The sequence below is a fragment of the Balaenoptera physalus genome (genome assembly GCF_965194825.1).
Source record: "Balaenoptera physalus genome assembly, chromosome: 11".
NCBI classification, from domain to species: domain Eukaryota; kingdom Metazoa; phylum Chordata; class Mammalia; order Artiodactyla; family Balaenopteridae; genus Balaenoptera; species Balaenoptera physalus.
The window spans coordinates 93,388,442-93,403,378 of record NC_138896.1 but is presented as its reverse complement, the minus strand read 5'-3'; the positions used below and the strand labels follow the sequence as shown (position 1 = coordinate 93,403,378).

Below are 14,937 nucleotides of genomic sequence, written 5' to 3'. Positions count from 1 at the left end.
TAGGGAAAAAACCAGAAAAACTGCTGCATAATCGGTATTCATGTTCTGCTTGGCAAAGAGAAACCGAAGTGCTCTACCTCAGAGGACAGACCTAATCGTCAGTGTGCCGTGAAGTACACGATGCTAAGGTGTGGGGCATGTCGATGCCAGACTAGAAAAGGTTCGGTGTCGGTTTTGGCATTTACAAATAAATGGCATGAGTTTGTCAGTGGTGCTGTCCAGAGAAGATCTGAGAAGCCAAGGAACTTCTGCAAACATATGTTCTGCCGAATATGATTCCTATACCATCATTTTATATTTGCCTTTAAGCAGTATACCAAGCACTTGGGGGACGATATCAAAGTATTTCAGAGCCTGATAACTCTCGTGTGAGTGCAATCATTAGACATCACCTAGCTATCGGAACACAATGTCGTAGTTCTTTGCTGTGGGGAATGGGACGGGGAGGGTAAAGGAAATAGTCGAGCTTCCATGTTGCTTGGAATAACTTCATTTTCTAGACATAAGGTTCTGGCTTCTATTTCCTCTTGTGTAAGCTGTTCTAAAGATAGACGTGTTCAGTTAGTTTGGATTCTGTCGTTGGAAAGAATCCTGGATGCAGCATCCGAAGCTCTGACCCATCAGTAACTAGCAAGGTCATCTCATGCAGTTTATTTGTGGCTATAAGGGGAGGGAGATGAACATACTTTTGGTCTTGCCAGCTTCCCATGACTGTGATGACGGACGTGTTAAGAGGCATCTTCATTTAAGTCATGTGGTAGACAGTGGTAAGTGTAGACATTGAGGATGCAGCAGTAGCAAAGGACTGTGCACAGTGGGAAACGACACAGCAATGAAGCTAGCTGCTGCTTCCCAAACATGGGCCAAAATGTCAGGTCATGTGAGTTCCTCCTTGATACTTGCCATATCTACCTGTGACCTGTATTATCACTTACTCAATATTCTCATTGACTTCTTAAGGAAAAGCAAAGGGATTCATTTAAGAAGGAAATGTCATATCGCTTCCATAAAAGGGAGACTAATCTCACCTGACAGGAACTGGGAAAATACACACCATTAAAACAGAACAATATAATTAATTTCCAGGTAGCTAGTATGGCCCGATAGAGGCTGTGAGCCTGAGACTGCTCATTTCTCTCACAGGCAAGATGAGGAGGGGATGAAATTGTGTTAAAGACACTCCAGTAGGAAGCCAAGCCTTCCCCGCCGTGAGATTTATGATTTCATGCCCGATCTGCACACCTCCAAACCTACCCCCTTCCCAGCAGGCATTCCTGGGGAAACCTGAAACAGAGCAGTGAAGTCCCCGGACACCCGCACGTTTTCCTTTTAGCTGCTTACACACGAAAACCGTCTTTCTGGCTTCTGCTTAATTCTAATCCTCTCCCCCTCTACTGTTTTTCGACAGGTCAACGGCAAAGACTTATCCCGAGCAACTCATGACCAGGCTGTGGAAGCCTTCAAGACAGCTAAGGAGCCCATCGTGGTCCAGGTGTTGAGGCGAACGCCACGGACCAAAATGTTCACGCCTCCGTCAGAGTCACAGATGGTGGACACGGGAACCCAAACGGACATCACCTTTGAGCACATCATGGCTCTCACCAAGATGTCCTCGCCCACCCCACCTGTGCTGGATCCCTATCTGTTGCCCGAGGAGTAAGTCACATGATAATGAATCTTAAATGTGTTAAGTGTGGTACAGAAGTACAGAGAAGTTGGTTTCTTCCCTTCCATGTGGTGAAAACAATGAACACGTCTTAACAGTTTTCCTCCAAGTTGCCCACGTTTCACTTTATTGTTTATAGAGGTAATAAATTGAATCCTGCTCAAAACCGCTCCGACATATTAATTACTTTGTTATAACCCTGGAGCGGAGTTATTCAAATTATATTCGAAGAACAAAATTACTTACAAATGTCATAAAAGTTGTTTCCGAATAAAATTTAATCACCGCAAATGGCAGTGGGAAGGTTTGGTAGTTATCACTAGAGGGAATGCTGATGGTTCTTTTAAAGACACAACAGAGCAAGTTGTGAGGGTAAAGAGAGCCCAGGAGGTTGTGCCTTCTGGTTTCTTGGGTCTCATTTCAAACCTGGATCCATGGAGTAAATTCACACATGCCTCATATAAGCACTGCGGTTACCGATTAAATAACAGCTGTGATCCAACACATCACGTAAATTACTTTACACACGACTCTCCTCTTACCTTACTTACTGCCAGAGATATCAGGTAGTTCAGAGGCTTCGAGTTGGACAAACCTAATCTCTAGCTGTGTAACTTGGGTAGTTTATTTCCCTGGGCCTTATTTTCCCTCTATTAAAATGGGATGATAATAATAGTACCCATCTCGTAGGATTGTTGAAGGATTAAATGAAATAATGCGTGGCAAGTTCTCAGCATGGCATATGGTAAGCACTGGATAAATGATAGTGGCGATCACTGTTAATTTAGTGATTGATGTCAAATATGTAGGGACAAAAATGAAGAGCAAGAAATTTTCTCAGGTGGAAAAGTGGCTTAAAAAGCTGTCCGTTTTAAGGTGGCTTTTCGGATGTGACTTTGCACACCTCTGGACAAGGTGTCCCCTCCCCTTCTTAGCCTCTCTGGCTGACGTTAGAGGCCCTCCTCCCATCTTGCTCCTGGTTCAGATCATTGCCTTGATGCCTTATTTCAAAGGGCATCTGCACCTCTCCTAGGGAAATCCTCTGAGCGATACCTGTTGTATTCCTATTAGTAGCTCAGTAGCTGGAGTGAGCACACGTTTCCTGTTGTTCTACCAGATTCCAGACAGAGGCTGGCCTCTCCTCCCGTGGTTCTGACGGTTAACTGTCATCAGAACCCAGGGCTAATTCCCCGGGCGTGACAAAGTGAATTGGGCGGTGGGCAGCGTGTAAAGGTAGAGGAGGGAGTACCCCCCCCCCCGCCCCCGATCCCGTCTGACACTCAGAGTGCACAAGGCAGTATGCAGAGAACTGTCATCTCACCCATTTCTCACGACTGTCCCTTCTGTGCCACGAGGAACTGCAGACTCAGCAGTGCTACTGCATGCAAGTTGGCAGCTGGATTGAAAGGCAGGTCTGTCCCACCTCAACTTCCAGATCTTAACCACAATACTCCACACATGCCAGTTGCTAGGAAACAACTGGATGATTCACTGACTACGATCATTCAAATCAGTTGTTTGATGTTTTAGATCCAAACTGCCTTTCATATTGATGAGGCCTTTAAGGCTATACTCCTGACTCTCGATGTTGAACCGTCACAGTGACAGGCTTTTTAGAAGCTAAACCCTTAATTTCCTCTTAAGTCTAGTTAACATGACATGACTCTTCCCCCAAGGGGCAATTTGAGAAATGTCAGAGGAGTGCGGAGGTCAGTGCTCTCCTGGTTCTGGCTGCGAGGTCAGAGGACAGCAGGGGTGTGCATCAGGGCTGAATGGGGGGCGCGGGGGGGTGTTACCTTGAGGCTTGAAAGCCCAGGCCCTCCCGCAGCATCCTCAGTACTCACAGCCCCTTAAGTGCAGGCAGCATATTTGCCTGATGGGTGCAGAAAATTGAAAGCCAGCCCTCGTTTGAATGACCGCTCATGTCTGGTCTGTTGTTTCAAAACTAAGTGCCTGGGTGAGAAGACCAGAGCCCACTGATTGCTCTGTTGACCTTTGAGAACGCGGAGGTTTGGGTCCCCAGCCAACTATCAGGCTGAAGCTCTCCATCCGCATCTGACACCTTTCAGAGCCACAGACCTGACTGAGCATGTTATAATTCCCACTGCCTTTGGTCCTAGAGGTTCCATTAGTGGTGTTTCCAAAGAGGTGGTGGGCTCTGTGAATTGTGCTGTACTCATGTTAACCTAGAGAAATGCAAGCTTCCGTTCTCCTAGGCGTGTGTGTGTATGCGGGTCTGCATATTTACACACGTGCATTATATGCGTGCATGTATGCACATGTTGTGCATACGTATACGTGTACACTGGGTGATGTCAAATGTATTTCTCATTGCGAGACAATCAAAAAAGTTTGAAAAGAGACTGTCCTGGATGACAGCATAGCAGTTTCAGTTTCACAGCCCTTTGAACCTATCTCAGAGGCCGGCACATGTCTTTAAGTGTTGCCTGAAGTTAAGCTTTTTTCTCCCCAGAGATAAAATCTAAGAATGAAGCCATGAGCAGTAAATAAGAGTTTGTCTCCCACCTAGAGAGTGAGTTAAAAATTAGTCACATTGACTCAATGACTAGTGGGCCAGGGAATGATCACTGGAAGCCACAAAGCCAGTCCCTCTCTCACCGTGCATCTTTTTTTTTTTTTTAACAAGTTTTTTTATTGCAGTATAGTTGATTTACAATGTTGTGTTAATTTCTGCTGTACAGCAAAGTGATTCATTATGCATATATATACATTCTTTTTTATATTCTTTTCCATTATGGTTTACTCATAGGATATTGAATCTAGTTTCCTGTGCTATAGAGTGGGACCTTGTTGTTTATCCATTCTCTGTATACTAGCTTATATGTGTTTACCCCAATCTCCCACTCCATCCCTCCCCCTCAACCTGCATCTAAACTCCTTCTTGTGGAGGAAATGGGCTTTAGAGAAGATGGTGGAAATATTGTGCGGGAGGTCCTGACTGTGCCGGGAAACACAACCAGAGAGAAGTGAACTAAGTAAGAACCTCAGCCTCTGAGAACAGCCCCTGTGGCACTGATGGGCCTTGTGATGGGGGGATGGGAACAGATACTTAGAACTGGAAGCAGGGCCTTAACGATCTTTCATCTTTTCCCAGGCATCCCTCAGCCCATGAATACTACGATCCAAATGACTACATTGAAGGCATCCATCAGGAGATGGAGAGGGAGGAGCTGGAGCTGGAGGTAAGAACGTCTGCGTCTCGTTTTAATAGCCATTGTTAAGGCTAGTAAGTCTCTGTCAGCATGAACTGAGATTATGGATGCTCATGCAGTGTCCACCTCTCGTGGATTTCTTTTAGAAGAACCACGTTCAGTGGGTCGAGGCCTCTCTGGAACACTGCTTTGCAAGAAGAAGGGCTATTTAATAACCTTCATAGGACAACACTGCTTTTTGATGATCATTGTGACAAAGCAGAGGTCTTTAAAAAGCTATCAAATATCTCAGGAGCTAGATTTTTGGAGTAGGATGTAGACTTTGTAAGTCTTTGATATTTCGTTAACTTTATAGCAGTGGGTTCTTTAGTTCCATCTTACTTTCTAACACCTTTGAGAATCTGATGGAAGCTGTGGTCTCTCCCTGGAAAAGTGCTCCTGTCTCTAAGAGTTTGCATGGGATTTCTGGAGGGTCACTGAGCTCCCACGATATCTGCCGCATGTGGCCCACTCTGCCTTACAGTTGTTTTGTTATATCTGATACACCAGAACCACTGTTTGCTTTCTCTTTCCCTTTAACTTAACCCAACTCCTTTAAACTAAGGTAAATTTTTTTTTCTTTTTTGAATTTTATTTTTTATTTTTTGATACAGCGGGTTCTTATTAGTTCTCTATTTTATACATATTAGTGTATATATGTCAACCCCAATCTCCCAATTCATCCCCCCACCACCACTGTCTCCCCCGCCCCCCCCCCCCCCCCCGCTTTCCCCCACCTTGGTGTCCATACGTTTGTTCTCTTCATCTGTGTCTCTATTTCTGCCCTGCAGACCGGTTCATCTGTACCAATTTTCTAGATTCCACATATACGCGTTAATATACAATATTTGTTTTTCTCTTTCTGACTTACTTCACTCTATATGAGAGTCCCTGGGTCCATCCACATCTCTACAAATGACCCAATTGCGTTTCTTTTTAGGGCTAATATTCCATTGTATATATGTACCACATCTTCTTTATCCATTCATCTGTCGAGCATTTATGTTGCTTCCATGACCTGGCTATTGTAAATAGTGCTGCAGTGAACATTGGGGTGCATGTGTCTTTTGAATTATGCGTTTTTCTGGGTATATGCCCAGTAGTGGGATTGCTGGGTCATATGGTAATTCTATTTTTCGTTTTTTAAGGAACCTCCATACTGTTCTCCATAGTGGCTGTATCAATTTACATTCCCACCAACGGTGCAAGAGGGTTCCCTTTTCTCCACACCCTCTCCAGCATTTGTTGTTTGTAGATTTTCTGATGATGCCCATTCTAACTGGTGTGAGGTGATACCTCATTGTAGTTTTGATGTGCATTTCTCTAATAATTAGTAACACTGAGCATCTTTTCATGTGCCTCTTGGCCATCTGTATGTCTTCTTTGGAGAAATGGCTATTTAGGTCTTCTGCCCATTTTTTGATTGGGTTGTAAACTAAGGAAAATTTTAAAGGAAATGCTGTATCACTAGCTCAGTCAGAAAATCAGCATCCCTTGCCATGAATAGAAGGTGCTGTCCAATAAATACAGCGGACACGAGGCAGTGTTATTAAATCCCGCTGCTTGTCACTGGTACCTGCCCAGGGCTGGGTGCCTGGGGCCCGTTCTCTCCACTACCTCCTGCTCCCTTTCTCTCTGTCTAAGGAGATGGGCTAGTATCACAGAAGTGGTAAGACTAGCCCAAACTGAGGCTTTCTTCCTAAAGGAAGTAACTTTCTCCACATGAACTATCTGAGAGCATCTTGCTTTTGGTGGGAGGAGGCCACTCTGAAATGCCTCCCTGGAGCCTTGTTATTCAAAGTGTGGTGCAAAGACTGGGACAGCAGCACGTGGGGGATTGTGAGAAATACAGAATCTGGGCCCTCAGACATACAGAATCAGAATCTGCGTTTTACCAAGATCCCCAGGTGTTTTGGTGCACAAGTCTCAGGGGCCCCGACCTGGAGGCCACAGGCCCAGGTAAAGAAGCCCAGGCTTCCATTTGCCCTCGTCATGGGTCACACGATGGAGGCTTTGTGCGTTTCCTTCACTATGGTGTGAAGCTGTGCCTCCGAGCCTCGAATACCACCCACACCATCCGGGCAGAGTGCAGTCCCATGGACTAGAGAGGACTAAGCCCCTCATGGACATTCACGACTTGTTCAGACTTCTTCCTTTTGTTAAATAGAAAAAGCACAAAGAGACTCTACATGCACGCTTACGTTCATTTCTGCTCACCTGCTTTTACTGATCATCTGTTACGCCGAGTATCCTTTTTGGTGCTAGAAAGGCAAAATCCGCGAGTCATCACCCTGCCTGCCGTTCAGGAGCTCAAAGTCCCTTTGCTTCATCAGCCATTAGCTTAGACATAAGCTTTTCATCTAGAAAACCAGACTGTGGCCACTCTCCATCTACAGCTCCTTTGAGCAGTTATCACGAAGTACCGTGAGTCCGTATCAGGCAGGAAGGCTGCTTTTACATTTGGACTTTTGTTTAGAGCAGCTTGGATGTCACCAGGTTATTTCTGTTAACTGAGTGAACCTGGTGGGTTTGGATGAGCGGCCCGTCCCAAGTTCTGAGGTCAAGATGCAGGGAGGTTCTCTCCGCGGCTCCTCACCAGGGGGGAATCTCCGGGAGCGAACAGTGTGTATACTTCCAGGAAGGCTCTGTTGCAGAGGCGTGTCTTTGGAAGGTCACCCGGTCAGTTCGAGAAGGTTAATGAACAGCAGCACGGCCAAGAGCTGGGGTTCCTAAAGCAGACCCAGTTTTCTGGGGGAATGGCATGTACCACCATCCCCGCTTCCTCGCGAGATTTCTTAGAGCCGTCAACAGTCTGTCTCTGCTAGGTCCCATCAGCCTGTTGGGTCCCCCCACCCAGGCTTGCTGTGAGTAAGGGGGCCAATCTCAGCCCACTGCTCCTCGTCTTAAGTTGAATTAGATCAACATCCGCCCCTTTCGAAAAAATAACCCGTTCCGTGGATATTATATAGGAGGAAAATATATGAGTGTTTGGGGATATTATGGAAGCAAATGCACAGAGAAAAACAGATGTTCTCTCTTTTAAAGCATACAAAATGATCATATTTAGGTAAGTGTCAAATCCCTGTTATTGTGAAACTGCTTAGCATTAAAAGGATTACACCCCAGTATACTCAAGGGTTGAGCCGCCAAATAATTACCCGTAAATTTTCAGGTACTGAACACCTGCTCTGGATCTTCCTGTAGGTAATGAAGATGGAAAAATAGACGTCTGAAGAAGGCTTTTCTTTTCCCTTAGTCTATTGTTTTAATTTCCCAGTTGATTCATCAGTAGCATCCTAGCCAGGCTGTGAAGCTGCCGTCACCTATGCTGTGTCTTGATGATGTCATTTTGAAACCAGAAAGGAAAAGAAAGCTACGCTCTCACCAGGGAGACTAAAATGATCTCCAAACCTGGTTGCATAGTGTAACGTCATAAGATCTCAAGGGAAGCGAGACCGTCCTGGAGGTAATGCAGGCTGTCCCCGCCAACCTATGCATTTTTCTTTAGCCTTTAAGGCACAGCACCAGGGCTCCTCTGGGGAACCTTCCCTGGTCGGCCCTACCCTCACTGAGTCAGCCTCCTCACCACCCTCCCAATTTCATCAGCACTTGACCATTCTTCTCCTGCCACCTGCAATCAGAACCTGCCCCCTGCTCTTATTTTATCCCCCCAGATCCTGGCCCAGCTCAGCGTGGCTCATCTCCAGAGAAGCTTACGTACCGCTCTGGCTAAAGCACCCCTCCCCCAGTAGGGCCATTTCCTACTTAGACTCTTCGTGCTCAGACAGTGCCTGGCAGAGGGTAGGCACCCAAGAAACATCTGTCGAATAAAGGAATAAATGCCTTATGACCCAATCTCACATTTCAGGACCCTGAAGGAAAGTACAGTCTTTCTAGAGACATCTCTACGTCCCCGACAGTGCCACGCACAGATAGAGAAAGTGTGGAGATGATTTCAAGAAATATGCACAAGCAGTTCTGGATCGATAAGGTCTTAGAGTTATGCTTCAGTAACCAGTCTTCCTAGAGGTGCAGAAGCCATCGAAATTAGTCTCTGGGACGCCCTCTGATTAAAGTGGCTGTCGTTGAAACAGAAAGCTTGAATCAACCAAGGTAGAATGGCCCCTGTACTTTACTCAATTGAGCTATCGTTTCAATTTCATCTAAAATGTCAGGCTTAGCTGTTCATTTTTATCCAGCCGTCCATCTAGACCGGTAAGCAACAGGACACCCGTGGTGGGGGAGGTGTAATCCAGATAATGGTAATACATTATTCACACGAGTTTGATTAATGGTCTTCTTTGCCATCTTATCTCCATCATCACAGACAGATATGTATTGACGCCCTCTGTGCTTTCCATGATGTACTCAATTGTGTAAGGCTCTACCTCTAGCTTGGAGTGAGAAAGAAATGTTGAGAATTTACTAACCACTCAATAAGTTGGAGGAACGGCAGTTTCCACTGAGCCCCAAAATATTGTCTCTGGGGATAAGATGGTAGAAGAGCCGAGAAGTTTCAAAGAAGTGAAGTGACTTTCCGAGGGCAGCCTGGCTTGTTAATGGCAGAGCCAAGTTTATTTTTCATTTGGATCTTTAGTCTGCCTTGGAATCTCAAGCTAATTCAGTTTTATTGAGCACCTACCATGCATGGTATATAAGGCTAGACGCTGCTTTTAGTGCACAATTCAACTACTACTGCGTTACTGTAATCTTCTTTATGAGCAGCCAAGGTAAAACCTAAATCTATACAGATCGCAAGACGGTATCGGCTCTTACAGTGTTGTATTTCCAGAGCTTCTGAAAACCTCTTATGGTTCACTCTTTGCTTAACTATTAGCAACCAGGCTCTTCTCTATGATGTGCAACCATCCCCTGGAAATGCAGTGACTACAGCTAAGTCATAGTGGGGTTTTTTGGTGGTTTTTTGTTTTTTGTTTTGTTTTGTTTTCCTGTCAAGAGGTTAACCGTGTTTAATTCTGGGTGATAAGAATATAAATGATCATTCCCTTCTTTGCACTTTTCTGAATTTAATTTTTTCTACTTTAAATCTTTTTTTAAATTTTTAAAAAATTTTTATTTTACATTAGAGTACAGCTGATTAACAATGTTGTATTAGTTTCAGGTAGACACAGCAAAGGGATTCAGTTATACAGATACATGTGTCTGTTCTTTTTCAAATTCTTTTCCCATTTAGGTAATTACAGAATACTGAGCCAAGTTCTCTGTGCTATACAGTAGCTCCTTGTTGGTTATCTATTTTAAATATAGCAGTGCATAAGTGTCAATCTCAGAGTCCCACTCTATCCCTCCCCCGCCCCTCTCCCCCTGGTACCCGTAAGTTCATTCTCTAAATCTGTGAGGCGGTTTCCGTTTTGTAAATAAGTTCATTTGTATCATTCGTTTTAGATTCCGCATATCAGCAATATCATATGATATTTGTCTTTCTCCGTCTGACTTACATCACTTAGTATGATAATCTCCAGGTCCATCCATGTTGCTGCAAATGGCATTATTTCATTCTTTTTAATGGCTGAGTAATATTCCATTGTATATATGTACTGCACCTTCTTTATCCATTCATCTGTCGATGGACATTTAGGTTGCTTCCATGTCTTAGCTTTTGTAAACAGCCCTGCAGTGAACATTGGGGTGCATGTATCTTTTCAAACCATGTTATTCTCCGGATATATGCCCAGGAGTGGGATTGCTGGATCATACGGTAGCTCTATTTTTAGCTTTTTAAGGAACCTCCATACTGTTCTCCATAGTGGCTGCACCAATTTACATTCCCACCAACAGTGTAGGAGGGTTCCCTTTTCTCCACACCCTCTCCAGCATTTATTGCTCATAGGCTTTTTGATGATGGCCATTCTGACTGGTGTGAGGTAATATCTCATTGTAGTTTTGATTGCACTTCTCTAATTAGTGATGTTGAGCATCTTTTCATGTGCCTCTTGGCCATCTGTATGTCTCCTTTGAAGAAACGTCTATTTAGGTCTTCTGCCCATTTTTTGATTCGGTTGCTTGTTTTTTTTGATATTGAGTCACATGAGCTGTTTGTAAATTTTGGAGATTAATGCCTTGTCAGTCGCATCGTTTGCAAATATTTTTTCCCATTCTGTGGGTTGTCTTTTCGTTTTGTTTATGGTTTCCTTTGGTGTGCAAAAGCTTCTGAGTTTAATTAGGTCCCATTTGTTTATTTTTGTTTTTATTTCCATTACTCTAGGAGACAGATCAAAAAAGATCTTGCTGCGATTTATGGCAAAGAGTGTTCTGCCTATGTTTTCCTCTAAGAGTTTATAGTATCTGGTCTTACATTTAGGTCTTTAATCCATTTTCAGTTTATTTTTGAGTATGGTGTTGGATAATGTTCTAATTTTATTCTTTTACATGTAGCTGTCCAGTTTTACCAGCACCATTTATTGAAGAGATTGTCTTTTCTCCAGTGTATAGTCTTGCCTCCTTTGTCATAGATTTATTGACCATAGGTGCATGGGTTAACCTCTGGGCTTTCTATCCTGTTCCATTGATCTAGATTTCTGTTTTTGTGCCCGCACCATCCTGTTTTGATGACTGTAGCTTTGAAGTATAGTCTGAAGTCAGGGAGCCTGATTCCTCCAGCTCCAGTTTTCTTTCTCAAGATTGCTTTGGCTATTCAGGGTCTTTTGTGTCTCCATACAAATTTTAGGATTTTTTGTTCTAATTCTGTGAAAAATGCCATTGGTAGTTTGATAAGGATTGCATTGAATCTGTAGATTGCCTTGGGTGGTATAGTCATTTTCACAATATTGATTCTTCCAGTCTAAGAACATGCTATATCTTTCCATCTGTGTGTCATCTTCGATTTCTTTCATCAGTGACTTATAGTTTTCAGTGTACAGGTCTTTTGCCTCCTTAGGTAGGTTTCTTCCTAGGTAGATTATTCTTTTTGATATGATGGTAAATGGGATTGTTTCTTTAATTACTCTTTCTGATCTTTCATCGTTAGTGTATAGAAACACAACAGATCTCTGTGTATTAATTTTGTATTCTGCAACTTTACCAAACTCATTAATGAGCTCTAGTGGTTTTCTGGTGGCAACTTTAGGATTTTGTATGTATAGTATCATGTCATCTGCAAACAGTGTCAGTTTTACTTCTTCTTTTCCAGTTTGGATTCCTTTTATTTCTTTTTCTTCTCTGATTGCCGTGGCTAGGACTTCCAAAACTATGCTGAACAAAAGTGGTGAGAGTGGACATCCTTGTCTTGTTCCTGATCTTAGAGGAAATGCTTTCAGTTTTTCACCACTGAGAATGATGTTTGCTGTGGGTTTGTCATATACGGCCTTTAGTATGTTGAGGTATGTTCCCTCTGTGCCCACTTTCTGGAGAGTTTTTATCATGAGTGGGTGTTGAACTTTGTCAAAAGCTTTTTCTGCATTGCTTGAGATGATCATGTGGTTTATATTTTTCAGTTTGTTGATGTGGTGTATCACACTGATTGATTTGTGGATATTGAAGAATGCTTGCATCCCTGGGATAAATCCCACTTGCTCATGGTGTATGATCCTTTTAATGTATTGGTGGATTGGGATTGCTAATATTTTGTTGAGGATTTTTGCGCCTGGGTTCATCTGTGATATTGGCCTGTAATTTTCTTTTTTTGTGGTATCTTTGTCTGGTTTTGGTATCAAGGTGATGGTGGCCTCATAGAGTGGGTTTGAGAGTGTTCCTTCCTCTGCACGTTTTTGGAACAGTTTCAGAAGGGTAGGTGTTAAGTCTTCTCTAAATGTTTGATAGAATTCACCTGTGAAGCCATCTGGTCCTGGACTTTTGTTTGTTGGAAGATTTTTAATCACAGTTTCAATTTCATTGCTTGTGATTAGTCTGTTCATATTTTCTATTTCTTCCTAGTTCAGTCTTAGAAGGTTGTACTTTTCTAAGAATTTGACCGTTTTTTCCAAGTTGTCCATTTTATTGGCATATGGTTGCTTGTAGCAGTCTCTTATGATCATTTGTATTTCTGTGGTGGGTGTCAGTTGTAGCTTCTTTTTCATTTCTAATTTTATCAATCTGAGCCCTCTGTTTTTTTTCTTGATGAGTCTGGCTAGAAGTTTATCAATTTTGTTTGTCTTTTCAAAGAACCAGCTTTTAGTTTCATTTATCTTTGCTATTGTTTTCCTCATCTCTATTTCATTTATTTGTGCTCTGATCTTTATGATATCTTTCCTTCTACAAACTTTGGGTTCTGTTTGTTCTGATTTCTCTAGTTGCTTTAGGTGTAAGGTTAGGTGGTTTATTTGAGATTCTTCTTGTTTGCTGAGGTGAGATTGTATTGCTATAAAGTACACTCTCAGAATTGCTTTTTCTGCATTCCATAGGTTTTGGATCATTGTGCTTTCATTTTCATTTGTCTCCAGGTATTTTTTGATTTCCTCTTTGATCTCTTCAGGGACCCAGTGGTTGTGTAGTAGCATATTGTTGTTTAGCCTCCACATGTTTGAGTGTTTTACAGTTTTTTTTCTTGTAGTTGATTTCTAGTCTCTTAGTGTTGTCATCGGAAAAGATGCTTGATGTGATTTCAGTTTTCTTAAATTTACTGAGGCTCGCTTTGTTGGCCCAGCATGTGATCAGTCCTGGAGAATGTTCCATGGGCACTTGTGGAGAATGTGCATTCTGCTGCTTTTGGATGGAATGCTCTGTAAATATCAATTAAGTCCACCCAGTCTAATGTGTCATGTAAGGCCTGTGTTTCCTTATTGATTTTCTGTCTGGATGATCTGTCCATTGGTGAAAGTGGGGTGTTAAAGTCCCCCACTATGATTGTGTTACTTTCGATTTCTCCTTTTATGGCTGTAAGTATTTCCCTTATATATTGAGGTGCTCCTATGTTGGGTGCATATATATATAGTTACAATTGTTATATCTTCTTTTTGGATTGATCCCTTGATCATTGTGTCGTGTCCTTCTTTGTCTCTTGTTAACGGTCTTTATTTTAAAGTCTATTTTGTCTGATATGAGTATTGCTACTCCAGCTTTCTTTGGATTTCCGTTTGCATGGAATACCTTTTAGCATCCCCACACTTTCAGTCTGTACATGTCCCTAGATCTGAAGTGGGTCTCTTGTAGATAGCATATATACAGGTCTTGTTTTTATATCCATTCAGTGAGCCTGTGTCTTTGGTTGGAGCATTTAATCCATTTACGTTTAAAGTAATTATCAATATGTATGTTCCTATTGCCATTTTGTTAACTGTTTTGGATTTGTTTTTGGGGGTCTCTTTTCTTCCTTTCCTCTTTTTGTTCTCTTGTGATTGGATGACTAACGTTAGTGTTGTGTTTGGATTCCTTTGTCTTTTGTGTGTGTGTATCTATTGTAGATTTTCATTTTGCAGTTTCCATGAGGTTTTGATACAGCAGTCTATATATATACAAGATCGCTTTACATTGCTGGTCTTTTAATTTCAAATGCATTTCCAACCTCCTGCATTTGTGCTCTTCTCTTCTCACCATTGCTGGTTTTGATACCATATTTGTGTGTGGATGATTTCCTACCTTTACTGTATGTTTGCCTTTACTGAAGAGCTTTTCTATTCATAATTTTCTTGTTTCTAGTTGTGGCCTTTACTTTTCTACCAAGGGAAGTTGCTTTAGCATTTGTTGCAAAGCTGGTCTGGTGGTGCTGAATTCTCTTAGCTTTTGCTTGTCCGTAAAGCTTATGATTTCTCCATCAAATCTGAATGAGAGCCTTGATGGGTAGAGGATTCTTGGTTGTCGCGTCTTCCCTTTCGTCACTTTAAATATATTGTGCCACTCCCTTCTGGCCTGCAGAATTTCTGCTGAGAAATCAGCTGATAACCTTATGGGAATTCCCTTGTGTGTTATTTGTTGCTTTTCCCTTGTTGCTTTTAATATCTTTTTCTATGTCCTTAATTTTTGTCAGTTTGATTGCTATGTGTCTTGGTGTGTTCCTCCTTGCGTTTATCCTGACTGGGACTCTCTGTGCTTCCTGGACTTGGGTGACTATTTCCTTTCCCATGTTAGGGAAGTTTTCAGCTATTAATGCTTCCAGTATTTCCT

At 42.6% G+C, this 14,937-nt stretch overlaps 1 protein-coding gene across 1 annotated transcript in view; it reads left to right on the top strand.

Moving 5' to 3' along the window:
• Positions 1 to 14,937, top strand: part of PDZRN3 (PDZ domain containing ring finger 3) — a 250,163-nt gene that overhangs the window by 221,282 nt on the left and 13,944 nt on the right. The window contains exons 4-5 of the mRNA XM_082412124.1: positions 1,409 to 1,656; positions 4,782 to 4,869. Of these exons, the coding sequence (XP_082268250.1) occupies positions 1,409 to 1,656; positions 4,782 to 4,869 (336 nt within the window). The remainder of the gene's footprint in view (positions 1 to 1,408; positions 1,657 to 4,781; positions 4,870 to 14,937) is intronic.